This window comes from Lepidochelys kempii, chromosome 3 (assembly GCF_965140265.1).
Source record: "Lepidochelys kempii isolate rLepKem1 chromosome 3, rLepKem1.hap2, whole genome shotgun sequence".
Lineage (NCBI taxonomy): Eukaryota > Metazoa > Chordata > Testudines > Cheloniidae > Lepidochelys > Lepidochelys kempii.
In genome coordinates this window covers 140,274,030-140,294,362 of record NC_133258.1, presented here as the reverse complement: position 1 = coordinate 140,294,362, position 20,333 = coordinate 140,274,030, and the positions used below count along the sequence as shown (strand labels likewise).

Sequence of the window (20,333 nt, the reverse complement as noted above, 5' to 3'; positions counted from 1 at the left end):
AGAACAAAGACAGTCCCTATCCTAAACATTTTAGGCTCTAAGCTGTATAGCAAAGAAAGGGGATGTCATAAATGGAATCAAACTTATATTTAATTGTTCACAGTATTGATATAATTACAGAAGTAACTTTTTGGTGGTTTCTATTTCTCACTGAGATAATAAAGCATAAATACAGCATCCAATATCCATGTTTGAATTTTCTGAGAGATCCTTAGACTCTCTAATTTTACTCCTTTATGTTTTACCTTATAATTGACTGCTAAGCAGAGATGGGAATTTCACAAATAAGAAAATATTTTTAGGCTATTAGCTCATTTAGCCCTCAAAAGTGATACATGTCCCCTCTCTCTAAAGGTTACATAGTTCCGTAGGGTTTCCGTTATTGTGGAGGGCAGCTACACTAAAAAAGAAAAGTTTGAAAATTAATCCAAAGCTAAATTCATGACATGATTTTACTCCCATTGCATTCCACTTAAATGCATATGTTTACAATATTTTTAATAATAATTATTATTAAACATAGTAAAATACTTCCAAACTTGGCTCATAGCAGAATTGTACTGCTAGTGGGGAAAAAAAAAATCTGAAGCCTTGTCAATATGCCACTTCCTCCTCCCCCATCTTTTAACAGAAGCAGCCTCCAGTGAAATAATCCAAGCTGTGTTCAAGAAGTTGGCAAGTGGGTCCAATTAAATGTGGTTTTAGTGTATTCTGGCATTTGCATATCTAGTTTGCCAAGAAGTAATGTTTTACAAAAAAAAAAAAAAAAAAAAAAACCCACAAAACCTGCATTGGTCCAGACAGACTGGATGGTGCTATGCATCATATAACTTTATCCCAAGAATCAGACAATACTTAATTTTTTTAATTTTCAGTTTTTAAAATGTCATTTATTACCCCATTCTCAGTTCATTATGATTTACAGTACCTCATATGCTTTGTGCATTTTCCTTTATATTTACAGTTAATAGCAGTAAATCCGTGAAAGCTAGTTTCCCCAAAATAGGCATCCTCCCTCATTTGCAATTAGTACTTTAAAAAGAAACCTTACATCAATGTTACCTTTTTGTCGAGAAATATTTCATTTCTTATTTCAGCTGTAGTCCAATTAAACTATGATCAAATAAATAGAGCAGGCCAGCAAAATATCCTTTGTGAGCTAGACCACCACGTTTTAAACACAGTTATTGAAAAATTGTATAATTTACAATGATTAACATAATTATACTTCAGTGATTTATTTTTTTTGTTTTGTTTAAATTTAACCATCTCCCCTTCATTTTTTCTCCTACAACTATTTGTTCCTTCCTTAGTGGCACTTGACAACTGATTGAAAGTGATTATTAATGCTGTGCATTAAGGACAAGCCTTATTCACAGACTCCTGGGCCACACCTAGTTCATAATAGGCACTAAAGTAATCTGATGTAGTCTCTCACCGTCTCCCCTACAAACACCATGGGGAAAAAAAGGGGAGGAGGAAGAGGAAGCAACCTCCCAAGCCCCCAAATTTGTAGTTTAAAATTACATTTAATGTATAAATATAAATGAAAACTTCTGTCAATGTTTCAAAGCAGAAAACACTCTTCGTATAAAATGGAGAGAGGTCACTTAAAACTGATGCAGAATATAGTTATATGGAATCTTTAAGCCCTTTTATAAGGCTGCCAGTCTATTAGCAGGACTGAGTTCTTAGTAAACTCTCCACTCCAATATGTGCAATGGAGCAGCTAATTTCTTTTGGACTCAGTCTATGGCACCAAGCTGATCTTTTTTTTAAATCTCTACCCAAACAACTATTAAATAATCAACAAATAAGAATATTTAACCAAAAATAAATAAGAGGAATGATCACTATCCTAAAAACTACAAATTAAAGCTATGTAATCACAAAAGGAGGTTGAGTCATCCATTAAGCAACAAAGAAGAGAGGAAAACAGATTACGGTTCTGATGTTTTTGTAAAATTGGTTGCCTCACAGAAATGTGTACAAAGACCCAAACAGGATGGATGGCAGGAGCCTGAAATCTCACAGAGATCATTATGTAACAGAACCCAAATACACACTAGGTGCTTTACAGACAAATAGTACAAAAGGAATAAAATACTAGTTTCTCTCTCCAAAGACTTTACAATCTAAGGTCCTAATCTTGAAACTACACACCTGAGTAAATTGACTCATGTGGGTAGGTAGTCCCATTGACTCTGATATGACTACTCACATAAATAGTGTTACTCCTGTGCATAACTGTCTGCAGTGTCACAGGGCCTCAATGTTAAATTAGACACAAAGAGCAGCAGCAAAGAACAGGGGAAGTTATATAAATTAGGTCATGTGGCTGCTTAAGTTTATTGGGACTGGTTGAAATGTTTCCATCAAAACTGTCTGACAGAAAACAGAGTTCTCAATTAAATGAGATTTTTACTAAAAGTTATTGGTTTCTGCCACAAAATTTGTTTTTTCATCCAAAGCCCAAGTACCTGGAAAACAAAAACTTTTGGTCTTTGGATGAAAACTGAAATATTTGAAATTCTGAATTGCTACCATGGTACCTTATGCTCCCATTCTCGTCTATGAGCCAGGCTACCCAGCTAGACCATCTCCTATGATACACCCACTCCCCTCAGCAAGAGTGCATCATGGGAAAAGTAGTCTAACAGAGAGCCCAGCTTAGAAAGAATAGGAGCAAGGCACCCGCACTACAATTCCGATGAAGCACCATGGTGGCCCTTCTGAATCAAAATATATCAGTTTTTCCTCCCAAACCTCAAAAATTTTCAGAGAAACCCAAACCATTTCTCAATATCTTTCATTTCTGTGCTTATCTTGATTGTTCTGCTGTACAGTCTTAATTATTTGAGTGTTTATAATAAAAATAGGCCACTGTTCACAAGAGGAGTTTCAAGAGTTTTCTCTATGCAGTACAAGTTAAAACTTTGCACCATATCATACATAACTCATGCTCTCATGCCTTGTGCACTAAAGAGTGCAGCAATTCAAAACCTGTTTTCAAATTGTGTGAAACAATCTCAAACCACCTCACTGGTGTGTTGTTGCAGCATCACATAGCACAAAAAATGGTCCCATGCACAAAGAAAATGGAACAAATTAGGAGAGTCAACGTTCTATATTCACTGCCCCAGACTAAACTAACTAAGGCTATGATCCTACAATCAGCATGGCTTTTAAGCAGGGGGAGGTCGTCAGCTAAATATGGGTGGAAGATCCAGGCTTTGACTCAAATGGCAAAGGGCATGGAAAAAACTGATGCACATTTCCACATGTTGTGGCCCTTTCCAACAGATCCTGCTTTGTGCAATGCAGTGCTGGGCATCTTCCCCAGCATAGTACAAATGGGTTGGGTGAGTGAGTCAGAGAGGTTAATTAGTTCCCTGGTGTCTCTATTCCCACCTAATGCCAGTTACCTCTCAACAGGAGATGATGAGGTGATATACACAGCATTAACCACTACAAAACTGAGCTGTAAAAAAGTTGCAGATTTGAGCCCTTTCTTCACCTTTGTAATTACAAAGGTGAACACAGAGGAAGATTTTCAGGGGTATTTAGGTGCTTAAACATAGCTATCTAGTGGGATTTTCAAAAATAGGCAGTTAGGCACTTAACCTGCTTTGGTGCTTTTGAAAATCCAGCTTGTTGCCTATCTTTAGTCACTGAAAATCCTGCCAGAGGTCCTAGTCTGCATAGCTCAAGGAATCATAACTTTCACTTTTATTTGGACTAAGTGTTTCTGCAGTTATCCATCTGATTTTAAAATTATTTTCCACTTCTCCCAAGATCATTTTTAAAGCACATTCAACTCGAGTCAGCCTGCAATAGAAAGGCCAAGAGCCATGTATAAAAGCAAGCACCAAACACTAAGTATAAGGTCTGGTTGATGGAGGGCAAAACATAAAACAAACAGAAGACTGAGAATAGCAAATCCCCTTTACCTAACCATAGGATGAACACAGCTTTAGCTTCAAGTTTTACTCATCCTTCTTCAATGATTTCATTACTCACTGGTTTTCAAAGTATTTCATCTTTTTCTAGCTCTCTCAGCCATTGGGCTGCTGCTGCAGTCCAGTGGCTCATGCATAGTCACTGGAGACCTGCGTTCTAGTCCCAGAGTCTAGAGGGGACCTTGGGGGGGAAAGACACTTCACTTTTGTGCCTCAGATTTCCATGTCCATAAAATGGAGATAATGATACTCACCTTCCTTTGTAAAACACTTTGAGATCAAAGGATGAAAAGTGCTTAATATTTCAAGGAGGAATAGGGCTGAGGTTTTGCATTTTAGAGCTATATGCTACCCAGCACTTTAAAAAAAAAGTACTTTGAAAAGTTAACACTTTCCTAAAACCATAGGGTGGGTGACACACAGCATCCAACAGGAATCCAAAGGGGTGATGGGAAATACCTACACTTCCCTCTCAAAAGCTGAAAAAAAATATTCAGAATGCTTTTTGTACTAAATCAGATTAAACTGTTACCTGAAGAAAAACACTAGTTTTCTTTTCCTCTTCCTACTTCCCATTTCTATATCCTGATGCATCTTTTCTTGAGTCATTCACATCTGTTTTCCCTCCAATCTTTCTATAAATTTTCCTTATATTTTAATGTGTTTATTTTTCCCTTTATTTAAAAAAAAAATTGACCTGTAACTACAGTGTTCTCTTTCTTCCTCCTCCCCATCAAACTGGGTCACTTTGGATGGGAGCCAAAGCATGGATTGCACTTCCAATACATAAAAGCAGGTAACAAGTGTTTCAGAAGGTGAGCCTGTAATACCAAATGTTAGTATCATCTTCCAAATGCATATAAGCTGATGTCTCTAAAAGTCATCATCTCTGTTCTAGATTCTGACATCCGATATTTGTGCCCTGATTTGACACTACTAGTGTGGCTACACAAATGAACTATGTTTATGAACAGAACTACTTACTTTTAATTCAAGCAGTCTTGGAACTAAGATGTCTGTTAGTCCATGAAGACTTTTAGGGAAAATGCCACTATGGTATATTGCTATACAACTACAGTAAGTGGCAGTGCTCCAGGATGGAGGGAGTTCTGAATATGTATCTTAAAATAGAGGAAAAGTGAAATGAAGAACAGCACTATTTGTCTAATGTATATCTTACTAGTTAAACAAGTGCAGCTCAAGTTGGTTGGGTCTCAAATGCTACAACTCTTCTCATTCTCACGCTAACAATCCACATAAATAAGTGTTGCAGAATCAAGCCCTTAAATTTACTGTGCTATTAGAAATTATTTGTATTACTGTAGCACCTGGGAGCCCCTAGTCAAGGATCCCATTGTACTAAGCTTTAGTTGTACAATTAGTTCAGAATATAATATTTTTAAAGCCAGCGATGATGTTTGTAAAATTTATAAGTGCTGCAGTTGAGGGAGGTTAGGAATATTTACATCTTCATTGTTTACTATGTGTGAACAAGTGTGGTTATTTTAACAATTGTAGGTTTGAACCACTGTACATTATCAGAATGTTATCTGATTCATTTCCAGGCAGAATCACTTCAGTCATTTTAAATCATTCCAGAACAGACATGCCTACAAACCCGCTGTCATTTTTTCGATTAACATATTTTTCACTGCAAGATATTCATCTTTAGAAGCCATACTTGTAAAATGACAGTGAGCCTTTCAGTTTACACACAAATCACTCTAGTACTTGCTTTGAACCATCACTCAAATAAAATAATGCTCAGCTGAAGTGTCAGAAAGGCCATAGAGTAATTTCTACATGATACAGTAACTCCACCCTCTCCTCCCAAATCCAACCCCCCAAATTACATGCTACAAAAAAAGATGCAAGGGAATATTTAGAATTAGTATGCAGGTTCAAAGTTTTATACTTCCTAATTTAGTCCCATTTTGAACTACTGATGATAGGTCTGAACAGGCCTCCCCACTAACATGTCTAAAATTCATCCATTTTTGACACAAATTCAGGATAAGAACTTCAAATATTGAGACTACCAATCAATATTTCCTAAGAGTAAAATATAATTTCATATAATTTTTGCCTTTAAAAAGCCACAAAAGATTAATGAACTTTTCATTCCTTAAAATAAGGAAGTACCTTTCCTGATTTTGCTTTCTACCAAACTAATAAAACATTTTGCATTGTAATCTACCCAGTTTATAAACCTGTAGCTATTGTAAGCACTATCCATTATTTATAGGGAGATTAATCTATTTGCAGTGAAAACTAGCATTAAGAAAATCCTTAAGGAAACCTGCAATGAGTTACTCAGCATCTGCTGTGGGTATATGGGCCTAACTGTCCAGCATTTAGCCTAACCGTCCAGGAAGCTAAACATTACTGTTGCACTAATTCACACCCCTAACATTAATGTAAGGGCATATGAATATAAATTTCTCCCAGATATTTAAAAATGGTCTAAAGATTCCCTCCTGTTTGAAACTTAGTATATTAAGTCTCAAAGTCAGTTTAGCCATTTGTAAATACTGAAGATTAATAAGGTTACAGTATTTTCAATATTTTGTTATGTATGTGCGATGCCTGAAAATCTAGGAATTAAAATAAGATACTGGATACAAAATGCCAACTAGGTTGGGCTTTTTATAAACCAGAGGGAAATAGCTAAAAATATGAAATGTTTCATAAAGATTTTAACTACACATTCCATATCAGTATGCATTTCCAAAATTATCTTAACATGAATCCTTAGGAAGCATTATGATCTGGCAAATATATTTATACATAAATCACATCTAATTTACATGATAAACTTCTAGCAGTCCCAAGGAAATCATATTTATAGAATAAGTGTATATTTAAAAAAGTGTAAATGCACATTTGGGATCAAAACCAAAAATGTATAAAAAAGTATGTTTAGTGCTAAAATTGAAAGACAAATTGGAAAAAAAAGCCAGAAATTTAAAATTAAGGCTTTTATATTTCAAATAACTGTAAACAGAAATTCTGAAAACTACACTTTTAGGACAGTTGTGAAAGATTTTTTTTTAATTCACCCAAATATCAATTATACAGTGAGCACAAAGCTGTTTAACATTTATAAGTAATTCTAATGCATCTATTATAGTATCTCTACAACACTTCATGTCAATTTCTTTAAAATTCTCTCTAGAAGTCATGATATCCATATAATTTACTCAAAATATTTTACTAATTTAAAAAGGGTTTCATGCACTGGACTCTAAAGATTTAAATCCATATTTTTGCATGTACTGTACATATCATAAAACCCCTTTTTAGTACACAGATTACCTCCAGGGACTACAACAACTGCAAGCAACCATTACAGAATATCGTGTCAATCTGGCTGTCTCATACGAGCACAAAATGTGTGTTCTAAAACCCCTCCAATTTGATGCAAATGCACTGATGTTTCTAAACAAAAATTTCTAATTTTAAGTATTTTTCCCCACCAAAATACAATAAGAATGAAAACTTTCCATTTAAGAAATACAAAACCACTTGAGTACATTAAAATATTCTAAAAACTAACCAGCTTTTTTTTTTTTTTTTTTTTTGGACAGCAGTCAGTCACAGGCTTCTCAAAACCCCAAATAGACTTAAAATTTCACTTCCAGGTCAAGACTTCATATACTATATTTCAGAGTAAGATGTTATGGACAGATTACACAACCTTAAAAAGTAAGGTTTTATCATGGAAAACTTGACACAATCATAAAAGCTCTGCTATTATGGAGAGAAGATGCATCAAGATCTGTGCGACTACTGTAAAATTTTTCACTCAGATGAGCATCTTTTGACTCCCCCCCCCAAAAAAAATGCTTAATGTTACATATAATATATGAATCAGAGAATTAAATTTCAGTGTCAAATCTGCAATATTTTAATACTTCCTGATAGTGATGTGGCTGTTTTATAATGAAAGACAATTGAAAGTAAAATAAAAATCATTCTTAAACTTAGCAGCATATAATATATTTGAATGATACTACTCTAGAATTAAGCAAATTGCGGAATTCTACTACGACTCAAACTGCATGGCGGAAAGACCATTCCTATTTCTGAAAAACATACCGGTAATTTGAAATATGTATTTAGTACTTACAGTCACTATGTGACAGTGAAACCCACACCATAGTTTGCCTTATTACTGCTTTGTTTTACGGAGATGTCTCAAACTTGTCTTTCCTTGACACCCCAAGGTTTTGACAGACGTAGGACATGCTTCTGTATTATCAGTTTAGAAAATATTTAGATTTTTTAAAAAGTCAGTAATGCATTTTTAACCCACAATAATAATAAAAGATAATCTTTCTGAAAAGACATAATCTGTCATCAGTAAGACCCTGTAAAAGGTTTATCTGGATTTTATTACACTCGAATGAGTGTCTAGTTCTAGGGTTCAACATGCAGCATTTTTTCATATGACTGTTTTCATTTGGCGACAATGTATTACCACCTTAGTTTTACCCAAAGGACTTTGTACAAATGGGATTCTGAAAAAACCCTACTTTACCATGCATAAATTAAAATTATTTTAAGAATCAGATAAACTATATTTAAATGACATTAAAAGTTGAAATGCTGCAAAAATTAAATTGTGATTTTTAAGATAAAGCATTCTTGGGAAGTCTAAAATATTAGTTTTTTGGTTTCTCTTTATTTAAAAAAAATTCACTAGTGTTTGCTGCTTTAAAAATTTCAAAAGTCAAAGCTACCATCTATGTAAGTACTTGGCATAATTTATAGATTTATTCACTGGCATAAACTACACCACACTAAATATTTGCAACCAGAAAAATTATGTACACAAGTTTTGGATTAAAAATCTAAAAATGAAACCACAAAAATCAGCTGTACCCCAGATTTGAAGAGTTCATCTACACTAGAAAATTTTGTAACAATTTTCCATCAATCATGTAATACATTATTTTTACAGGCTTGAAGTGAATCTAAGATTGTACACATCAAGCATGCAAACAGTTTAAAAATATTACACAATATTTTTAGACCATTTGCAGGCTTGAGGAGTACTTACAATGGTTTAAAAAAAATTAGCTTATATTCTCTCAATATTAGCAGAGCTTAAATGCAATGTTTTAAAATCCAATCATCTACTATATAATTCAAGTGTGTCCAACACTATACATTAACGTTGTAAAAAAAGTTCTGTGACATACCAGAGTATAGGTAGCTTTCAGAAAGCGTTGTGGGTAGGTTTCTACACTAACCAAAGAAATACTATTTTTAAAGTTAGGTTTGATGAGTCCATTAAAAAAGTTAGAATGGTTGAATGATTATTATAGAAGTGATTCGTTTTAATTAAAAAATGTTATCTGAACCCAAGTATTTCTAACAGATCACGTTATCAATCAGCCTTACGGGTAAAACAGATAGGATAGTTTATGAAGAAAAGAAAACCTCAACATGCTCCCCAAACAGGTTAACAAGTGCAGCTGCTGGAAAGAATGGCAAACTGCTTTAAAATATATATATTATTTTAAGGTACAAATAAAAGGTTAATTTAGATTTTGAAAAGATGCATGGTCTTACATCAGTGTTCAGCAGGACTGTGAAACATCTGTTAGATATTCTCCCTGCCCCTTTATAGAATGGGGTAAATAATGCAAATTCCTTTGCTGAAAGACAAGTTGTATTTTGTTTTAAATTCTGAGCCATGTGAATCTTAAGTTTACATGTTTCAGGTGAAAATAATTTTGCATTAACAGAAGGCCTGTAAGAGTAATATACATTCTCAATACTTAAAAATTGTTTTATCAAATATATCATATTAAGCTACATTAGCATTGTAATAATTGAAGCCCTAAGCTTTCAATAGAGTTTTAATGTTGTCAAATTAAGAGCCAATTCACCATCAGTGGGACTGGTTTAAAAATGCAATTATGTGATACGCTCCCAGTGTGGTTTTAGATCACGGAGGCATTCCCTCTTCAATACCAATGACCATCACTGGTCAGAAAAGACTACTGAACCTATAAGACTATCATAATAGATACAAAGACAAAAATTTCAGTTTATCAACCAGTATTAGACCATAACAGGCAGATAGATGAGTGCACAAGTATTTTGATTTCTGTAAGCAACACTCCCAAAGCTATCTAGAATAGATTCTCTCAAGCTTAAAATTTATTTAGAGACCATGTAAAAAAATAGTTACAAAGTATTCAGATGTCACTTCTTTAAATCTATGGAGATGAAAGATACAAGTGTACTTGCCTCCTCTTTTCAAGCAGCAGCAATTCAGTGGCCATGATTAAGCACATGTTGTATATTTACACACACAAGTCAAAACGATGAAGCATGTTCTTACCAAGTGTTTTTATCTTTAGGGGTGAAGTTATGATTAAAGTTACCCTATTGGACAAGAATTCCCTTTCAAAGACTCTAAATGAAGTATTGCTGGATTTGTGAATCCTCCGCTCTTAAAATCCCGTGGCCCTTGGGAACATATGGCAAGCTTGTCCAAAACCACATCTAATGCTAATCAGTTATGTGGATTTCAAACCTAATAGCTGTAATATTAACCTTCCCTTTCACCACTCTCTGAAATTATTTAACCAAGTATTAAGATATCATTTGAAAGTTATGACTGTAGTAAGAATTTGCTGCTAAGCAGGCTTTGTATATATTTAACAGCTGTTTACATTTCTAATGTTAACATTAAGAATTTATGAGGAATTAGCTTGAAATACTTCACTTTATTAATACACAGACCACAAAGAACAATAACGCTCTTGAGACTTTAATAAGGGATTTAATGAAAATGATTGTGGAAAGATCCTTACAGCGCAGTACAAGTTACTCTGGATGCAGAAAGTGGCACGGCTCAGGTATTTATCTACAAAATATTTCTGTATATTAGGTTATGAAAATCACTTGGGCAAAGTTATATGGAAGCTAAACCTGTTTAGATGGTGCTAGTGAATCTTTTCTCTTACTTCACAAGATTTTTCTCAAATTCTCACCTCTTTTCCTGTTCCAGACTCCCCAGTTCTACCCTCACCTTCCCACTAGACTTTACAATCGTAGTTCTGTTCAGAGCAGGAGAGGACAGCTTTGGAAACGCACTTCAGGACTACCCTGTTACAAGAATCGATAGTTCAGGGTCAGAGCTATCCCAGGCATTTTTAAAATAAACTGGTTTGTACAGGTAAGTGAAACAGAGACAGACCAGGCGGATGAGGGATGATTACTATTTTCTTTCAGTAACCCAGAGTAGACTGGAGTACAGCCAATATTTTGGAATACAGGACATTTTAAATGCCTAATAATTCTATTGTCTAGGAGACCAGTTTATAGTCAAGCAGTGCTTCAAATTAAGTTTCTCCTTTCTCCTCTAATTTTTTTATTAGAAACTTGAATACTAAAGAACAATCTGACAGATTTATTTAGGGTAAATTTAAAAAATAGGAATAAAACTCACTTCTGTTTTGTTAGAGATTTGTAGTGTTAGGAAACATTAGCGATCCCTAGGAAGTTAATAGGATGTTTCTAGGCAGGTCTCTGAAGAAAACATATTTTTCCCTTCTGCAGAATGACAGAGAGCTACACACAGATGAATGCTTTCAAATCACAAGCATTTAATTTTTTAAATGTTAAGTGAGAGATGTAAATATATATGCATGTTAGCAACAGAGTGCTTAAAAGCATACCGAAAACATATTCCATACACAGTTAGCAATAGAAGTCTGTACAAAAGTAATAAAGTTACACAATATAAAAAATACTCCATAGTTATAATTTAAAAGAGGGGGAAAAAAGACAAGGGAATTGATTTCTCAGTTCATATAATTTATTGCAGTTAGCACACAGTTTAAAAATTCACCAACACACCAATAGTACAAAACTAAACAGCATTATAAGTTATTCCCCCTTCAGGAAAATAAAACATACTATGATTGTCAAAGCTAGATGTCAGTCTAAGTTTTAGAACAAAAGAAGAATGTGAAACTAATAAAAGAAAATAAGCAATCACTCATGAGGACCACAAAAAAAAATCCAAGAGAAAGTCCATTTTTCTCAGACACTGATTGTCTTTTCTAAATTAATAAAATAATGTATTTTTAAAACCTAGAAACTATTCAAGTAACTAAAGATAATGCTCCAAGGCCATTTTCACAGCTTTTTTTTTGTTTTGTTTTAAATGCCATTACAGGGTACAGCCAACTTAACACACATTTGACCAAATATTTCCAAAACAGTCCAGCAATACACAATGGAGTTTTCCATTCAGTATCTTAAGCACAAAAATAGGCTATGTTTACAGTAGTTAAGGCGATCAAATTTTAAACAAAAGCAGAAAAAGAAGGAAAAACAGCAAACGTTTTCCATGCTACTCCCATAGACCTTATTTGTAAGTGCAAGACAGGAAAACAAACACTGTGCAAAATGCTTTTGACCTGTATGTTGGTCATTAAAACCACACATCAGGCTGCAGTCTCTGCTGCTTGGATACACATAGTCCACTAACCACCCTGCTCCTCCCCCCCTTTCCCCATGTCAATCAAAGCATTCTAGTCCTTTCAGCCTGGGGCTTTTTCAGTCTCTAGAATCTTTTTGGGGTGGGGGGGTGGGGGAGAGAAGGGAATAATAATGACCTATTGTTAATTTGTGCAGCAGGAATTCTAAAAATGCTCATCTGGGTAAATGTATGCATCTAAAGTTTGAGCTGGCATGGATTTTGTGCAATTAGGTTTTCTTTTAATAAATGCACACAGCACATGCAAATCTTTAAGCCTGTTTGTAAACATTAATATCTTCCTTCTTATGTTGCTAAATTATCAACTTGTAGCTTAAGTTTTATTCAACTTAAAGACAGTGGGAAAGTAAATTTAAATTATATAAAATAAAAACAGTGCATTTATGTTCTTCACAACACCAGTTTTTTCAGTGGTGTTTTTTCCTAAGGAAATTAAATAATTTTAAACTCACTCATTAAAGTTATACAATGCAAACAAAGACAAAAATATACTGAAACTCATGCATTTCTGTAGCGTTAATATTTACTTTTCAAAACTCAACTAAGAGCATCAACACAACCTGCCAAGTTCTTTGACCACCACCCCCCCCCCGCCCATGTAATCAATTACAGTATACAATAACGGTAATTCACATTTTTAAACACACAGTTCATCACTGCTGAAGCTGCAATATCCTTTTTCATCCCAAGCAAACCTTCACAGACTGCACAGACTCCCAGTGATCCCAGTGTACTTTCAGAATTATTTTTTCCAGTGGGAACTGTCAGAAATCCAGAAGTTGCCGTAATAAGTTTTAAGTCAACTGCTTGTTTAAAAATAGATAATCCAGCATTTCAGAAATTTTCCATTTGGGTCTAAAAGCATTCAGGTTTCCAACAGCTAGAAAGAACTCATACAATTTTAGAAATGTAAAGGAACTAATAAAACTGAAGGGGATTTCTACATTCATATTTTAAAAATAATGAAAAACATTTGGGTTTTAAAATAATGCAGTGTTTGAGGGGTGGAAGAGAATAAAGCAATATAAAAATCTTTTTACAATTTGAGATTTCCCTTAACAGCAAAGTATTTACTGGCTTATATTCCAAAAAGAGAGGGGGGGGGGAATCCTCTGTAGTTTATTATTTTGTCATATTACTTCTAAAGTTCATTTTCTCAGAGTGCTAAATTAGTGAAATGTTCATGCTGCCTTAAAGTGCAAAAACAAGCTAATAGCCAAACTTTCAGATCAAGGAAACAAGATTGCTTTTAGACTGTACCACAACTATATAGATATTTATATATATATTATTTATATATATAAAAAATTATTTCCAAAGTTCTTGTGAGCTATCTTCTAAGGTCCAGTCTCTGACAGTAGGTAAGCTCAGTGCTTCACTTTTGACAGACAACGAGTTCACCAACTCACAGTGAAACTTCCGAATGTGTCTGTAAAGGTCTCCAGACTGCGTGAACCTGCGTTCACACCACTTACAAGCATGTGGCTTCTCCCGGGTGTGAACCACAGCATGGCGGCTCAGGTTGTGGGAATACTGGAAGCTTTTCCCACACTGGGTGCAAGTGTAGGGCTTTTCACCTGAATGAGTCCTCTCATGACGTTTCAAGGTGTACATGCAAGAAAAAGTCTTACCACACAAGGAACAGGTCGGGACATTGACATCAGTAGCAGGCTTGCTGCGGATCCCATCCTGCTCTCGAAAGTGCGTGCTTAAATGGATCTGCAGAATGTGGGGACTAGGAAAGACTTTGTTGCAGAGAGGACACATAAAAATTTGGCCAGCAGGGCTAAGTATATTTGACACATAAGGGAGCAAACTGCTGTCCATGTTTCCTTCCACCTGGACTCTCTCATTCTCAGGAGTTATCATTTCATCATCGCTTGCTTTGTCCTCTCTATCTAGCTCCCTTAAAACAGAATCTTCCCTCATTGGAGCCAGGTGGGCTGGCTCATAATGTACCCTGTTATTAGTGCTCACACTTTCTTTCACAGTGCTATGTTCCATGTCATAGTCATTAGTGCCAACATCACTTTCATCACAGGAAGCCTCTTTCTCCACCTTCACCTGAACCAAGTTGTTTCTAAGCATGTCCTGTGAAGAGAAATAAGAACTGTTCAGATTTTCTACTCCTGAAAGGCTGGACTTGACAGACAGGTCCAGCACACAGTCAACATCTGCTGAATCCCTCATGGAGGTGACAGACCTCTGGGACAAAGACTCTGTTGAGCTGCAGGGGCTGGCTACTGTTTTTCCAGCTGCTGTTGCGTGTGTCTCTGCCTCTCCGCCAGTCTGGGGAATGCCTGCTGAGTCTGAGGGCAATCTCATCCACATGTTCCCAGGCTCAGCCGCCAAGTCCCTTTTGCTAGGCAGGATGTTCAATTTTTCATCTTCTCCTTCATCTTCATCACTGGGTAAATCCCCTGCTATGTGGCTGCTGCCATCGGAGAGACTCTCCACTTTGTCCGAACAACTTGAGGCATCTTCTTCCTTCTTTGTACTGTCTGCTTCTGTGGTGGCTTTTTCTTTCAGCTTCTTTTTGCAGACTTTGACAATGTCATACATGTGGAGATAACTGGCAGCTGCTAGCACGTCTTCAATGGGCAAGTCTTTGAACTGGAGTTTCCCTTCATACATGAATTCAAGCAGGAGAGCGAAAGCTGGGGCTGTAACAATGTCGCTGTTCAAATGAACAATGTCCCTTTTGTCCAGCTGGTCCTTGTAAAAGAGGTGGAAATACATGCTGCATGAAGCCAGTACAGCTCTATGAGCTCGGAACTGGGCATCTCCTACCAGGACTGTGCAGTCACAAAGAAAACCCTGATGTCTCTGCTCACTCAGACACTGTAGCAAATGTCTGCTATGATCAGGAAACTCCATATTGTCTTCATAACCTATAAGCAAAAAGATTTTTTTAATTAAATATGGGTAGAAATATAGCAAACCTACAAGTACAAATTATGCTCTAGAAACTATTATTTAATTCCCTGGATTTTAGTCAAGTGACAACCATGCCGCAACTAATACACATACAAAATGATTAACCCCCCACAAAACACACTAAAGTTATTTTTATTTGATAAGAGTGTAGGTAAAGCAATCACTAATTATTTTTCAAAGTATCACTGTTGTTCCTTAAGTCTGTTCAGTGATCCTTTTTAAGCTACTTAAAACAGTAGATTTAATATAGACTCAAAATACTGTAGGTTTAAAAGTTGGATTTTCACAAAGAAAAAAGTGTATTTTGAGAATTAAACAACTTTCTCTACAAAGTCAAATTGTAACAACCACAAAGAAGCTTACTGCGTGAAGACAGATGTTACTACCTTAAAATCTACAGGTATAACATACATAAGGGATCCCAAACAGACAGCAAAAGCAAAGATTTTAGAAATTTAAAGAACAAAAAATTATCACACTTATGTTGACATACTTTCCCCAAGCAATATGAGAGCAAAATATTTTATATTAATGGGTAAAACTCCTGAAGAAAGCTATAGACTAAAATGAAAACAAATGTTGATTATACAAGAAGACTTTTCTTCTTTGCAGAGAGAGGCTTTTTAAAGATGCTTTTTCCCGACAGTTTGCAATACCAAACTAAAAGGAAGTATTTCAGCATGGCTGTGTCAATTATTCCAGATACTATTCTTCCAAAGGCATTGTTTTCCTACTCACCTTCCTTGAGGAGAAAATCAAGGAAGTGCAAGAGTCAGAACTCAGCTAGCATGTAAAATTTCAACTTAAAAAAAAAAAAAGGCTCACCTATTCCCCCTCTTCTGTGACTAAAAGCAAAGTTCTATGAAACCATTAAACACAGATTGTGCATTTTGGGGTTGGCATGTATTACTGAAAAATAATTATCCCTCACAATCCAAGATGTATTAAAATTTATAACCCAACCTGAAATATATTCTGTAAAATACCATTGCTAGAATAAAGCAAGAAGATTTACAATACAATCACTTTAAGTGCCCCACAGCCAACATCAATCCTAATCCTTAAGAGGGCTAAAAATAAAGATTGGAGGGCAGCTCACAAGGTAGCTGTGATCAAATTAGGAGGCTGAAAGGACAGAGAGGGACGAAGAAGGAAGCTTATAAACATCTGATCCAGCTGACTGTGGCCATATGGCAGCTGCTGCCCAGATAAAGAGATTAAGAATAGAGGAGTGCGATTACAGCTGTCTGGCCAATTCAGGCAGCTCAAATCTACAAGTTCTAAATTAGTCGCGAACACAAAAACTCCCTCAAATAATTGTTGTTATGCTGAAATAAAAGATCTCAAATATGCATCTGAGAAAGAAAAGAGGAAACCAGTCAAGCTATTCTCCTGGGGACAAAAGTTTTGAAACACACAACTGATTTCTATCTTTCAGACAGTACAGCTGTATGCTTTTGTAGTTCTAGGCTGCTGGATCTTTAAACATGAAGTTTAATGGTAGAATTCACAAAACATTTAAACTGGAATTATTTTTATATACCTTTTCATATTTCATTCCAAAACATATTTTTGCTTTATCACCCTTAGAAAATAATACAAAATAGAAACCAGAACCCTCACTGACTGCAACTAAAATCTTCTCAATTTTGGTCAGAAATAATGAGCGAACTTGTTACCTCAATGCTCTAAAATTATAATTATATATATATATATATATATATAAGTTTCTTCTCATAACATGCACAGGAACACATACTCTCATGCTACAGCCTAAGCTTTTCAACTGCAGAAAGTACACTTACCCATTTAATACTCAATTTCATATATTATCCCTAAACTTGGTTAGAAAAGTAATGTGATTTTTCTGAAATTAAATAAACACATCAAAACAGAAATATGCTGTATCTAATCTATTACTACTCCTACCTTTAGTACACATAAACCTGATTAAGTCCTTTCCTCTGAGTCTTGCTGGCTCCAGGTCTGTTAGATCGGTGGAAAAAAAGCAGACTAAGAGAGACAGATGCAAAGTGGAGATGATGTTAGAGAGGAATGAGATACCTTCTCCACACACAGATCTGCACACACTAACTCCCTGTCTGTGTGTTAGAATAAAAGGCTGAAGGATGGCAGGCTGTCAGCTGCTCTGACATCATGTTCAGATGGAAATGCTACCTCCAGCTGTGCTCCTTTTAATGCCATATGCTACTCCTCTACACTCCTGCCACCAGCTTTTTCTTAGGAGAACTTTTCTCTTCTGTTAGTATAAACAAAATACTTCAAAGTCTCTTTTTTTCAAACTTTCTAACACACAAAAAAAAATGAAAATCCTAAACATATGGGGCTCTACTGTATTTATGGGATAGCAACACTTCTGTCTAAAGATGGTGGACTGCTTTATATATTGACAGCATACTCAAGCTACAAGGCTATCCAGGAAATCCATACTGATTCATTTTTTATTGAACCCAGAGGTTTAGTTACAAAGATGACATTTTTAACTAAATCTATTTAACTCAACTTACAGTCCACCACTTCAACATCAGTACCTTTAACATTTTGGGGGGGGGGGAAGGGGTAAACAGCAGAGATAGTAACCTAACAATCTAAATATATGCCATGACAGAGGCTGTCAGCCTTACTAAAGCATTATTTTACTCATGTTTAGCCACTGCTTATAGATCATCTCTGTATGTTTCCTTGGACTGTCATTATTATTCCGATGCATAAATATCACGCAACACTGAAGTTGGACTTTTCTTTGAGAAACCCCTAAGACTACATTATTTCATAACAGTGAAATAAAATTAAAGATCAGGAATGCAGGAAATAGCTTTAATTGAACTGTTGTGCATTTTGTACCTGGAAATGTGATCTTACCTTTTCTGACCTGGGAAGTATCCTATCTCCCCTCTGCCCCATTCCAAAACCTTTTATAGTCTACTTTGTAATATTCTTGTGAAGTTGTCAAATATATGTTTAATACATTTGTTGTAAAAAGCTCTTAAGTTCAGTTCTGATGTTTTGAAAGGCTGACAAAATAGTCCTGCAACCTAAGCTGGACACACTTGTGCTGTGTTCACTGTGCTGACATCAGTGAATGTCAAATGCATCTCTGCATACACACACATTCAAGGGGGTGGGAGGAAAGACTGTGGCCTCCTATCAGACAGAAAAAGCAATGGTCTTAGGTCATGAATCACCATGTGGAGATCTAAAATGGGATGTGGTAATCAATCATCAAAATCAAAGAAGTCAAACAGGACAGAGCAAGTCGTCAGCCTAACTTTCTTTATCACATGAACCAGACTCAAGATAAGATGCTCATGAAATCAACTTCTCAGCAGTGCTTCACCACATCTTCCCCTCACCAGCTCCAACTAATTACAGCACCTCCCCGGTTACTATACAATACTAGGACCAGTCAGTTACCAAGGGCTAGGGGAGAATCTGTCACTGTATTATTTATAGAAAGTATTTCCCCCCTGCTTCTCAGAAAGTGCTGCAAAAGGTCGCAGATAAAAGCACCTCTAACTCACTCTGCTCCCTTGTGTGTACATGTATAATGTGCACTGGCTAAAACAGGACATACAAAGCAAAGAGACAAAAAACAGAAGCAGTGGCAGCGCTCAGAGCCGAGGAAAGGAAGCAGCCAAACGTGCAGGAAAAACAGACTTAGGTCACAGCAGCAGCAACAAAACAAAAGTAACCAGAAGCGCTGAGCAGCAAGTCTGTTGCGTGGGGCTGCTGCGCTCCCCCCTCTGTACAGCTGCGCGGACACCCCACAGCCCAGGGACATCAACTAACTCTGCTCCTAGCACACACAAGGGACTCGTTCCTCGTTGCACCGCCTGCCCCCAGCCCATCCCAGCGCCCCCCAGCACCACCTGCCCCCATCCCCACCGCCCCCCATCCCCACCTATCCCCAACCCCAGCGCCCCCCAGCCCAGCCCCGCCGCACCGCCTGCCCCCAACCCCAGCGCCCCCCAGCCCAGCCCCACCGCACCGCCTGCCCCCCAACCTCAGCGCCTCTTAGCCCCACTGCACCACCTGTCCCCATCCCCGGTGTCCCCAGCCCCCCCCCCCACTTGCCCCACAGCACCGCCTGCCCCCACGTCACACCCTACCCCCCCCCCCCACACACACACTTCAACTTGGGACCGCCCATTTACAGCAGCGGGGGCGGGGGGGAGGAGAGCGGGACTCACACACTCCGGAGCGGCCCTAAGTCCCCGGGCTCCCGGCGCCTCTTCACTCACTTGCTGCTTCGGGCTCTCGTCCTCCCCCCGCCCGGCTCCCCGCCCCCCGGCTGCGCCGCCCGCTCCCCCCCCCCCCCCCCCCGCCCGCTGGCAGCTGAGGAGCGGGGCAGCCGGCGGAGCGAAGCGGGCCCCACGCTCAGGGGCTCCCCATGGCACCAGCGGCCAGAGACAGCGCGGAGCCCGGAGCCAGCCGGGCGGGGGGGTCGGGGAATGGGGGGAGCCGGGCGCACGCACGGCGGCGGCGGCGGCGGCACAGACGGGCCAGGGCTGCAGCACCCAGATGTTCCCCACCCCTCCCTCTCCGTTACTGACTGACAGGCTAGCCTGCCCACTCCGCCTCCTCCTCCAATCAGAGAGGCAAAGAGGTATTGACAGACAAGGCCTGCCGCCCAGTGAAGGAAGAAGAAAGGCCTTCACCTCTGACCAATCAGAAGGAAGAGGGCGGGGCTCTCGGCGCAAAGGCGGAAGGAAGGGTGGTTCCCTGCGCGCAGGGAAGGGGTGGAGCGAGAGATGGGGCGGGGTCGTTCGTGCCAGGAGGGGGCTGAACTTCATTTTCAGCGCTGTCCCCCTCCCCCCACTCCGCGCCTCACTCTGGGGCTGAGAGAGCTGAAGGAGCTGGACCAGGCGTGATGCACTGTGGGACAGTGTAGG

At 37.7% G+C, this 20,333-nt stretch overlaps 1 protein-coding gene across 5 annotated transcripts; it reads right to left on the bottom strand.

Annotated features, from left to right (window-relative positions):
- Window positions 1–11,564: 11,564 nt before the first annotated feature.
- Window positions 11,565–19,718, bottom strand: ZBTB18 (zinc finger and BTB domain containing 18). 5 transcript variants are annotated; one of them, XM_073338276.1, is made up of 3 exons: window positions 17,350–18,002; window positions 14,687–15,374; window positions 14,446–14,574 (listed from the first exon to the last, which is right to left on the bottom strand). In XM_073338276.1, exons 1-3 carry the CDS (start codon window positions 17,360–17,362, stop codon window positions 14,544–14,546), a joined length of 732 nt encoding a protein of 243 aa, XP_073194377.1. In that variant the 5' UTR covers window positions 17,363–18,002; the 3' UTR covers window positions 14,446–14,543. The 5 variants fall into 5 exon arrangements, with proteins under 5 accessions (XP_073194374.1, XP_073194376.1, XP_073194375.1 ...); XM_073338273.1 differs by lacking the exon at window positions 17,350–18,002 and adding an exon at window positions 19,632–19,718 and having other exon boundaries at window positions 11,565–15,374; XM_073338275.1 differs by lacking the exon at window positions 17,350–18,002 and adding an exon at window positions 19,683–19,702 and having other exon boundaries at window positions 11,565–15,374.
- Between the last annotated feature and the right edge of the window lie 615 nt (window positions 19,719–20,333).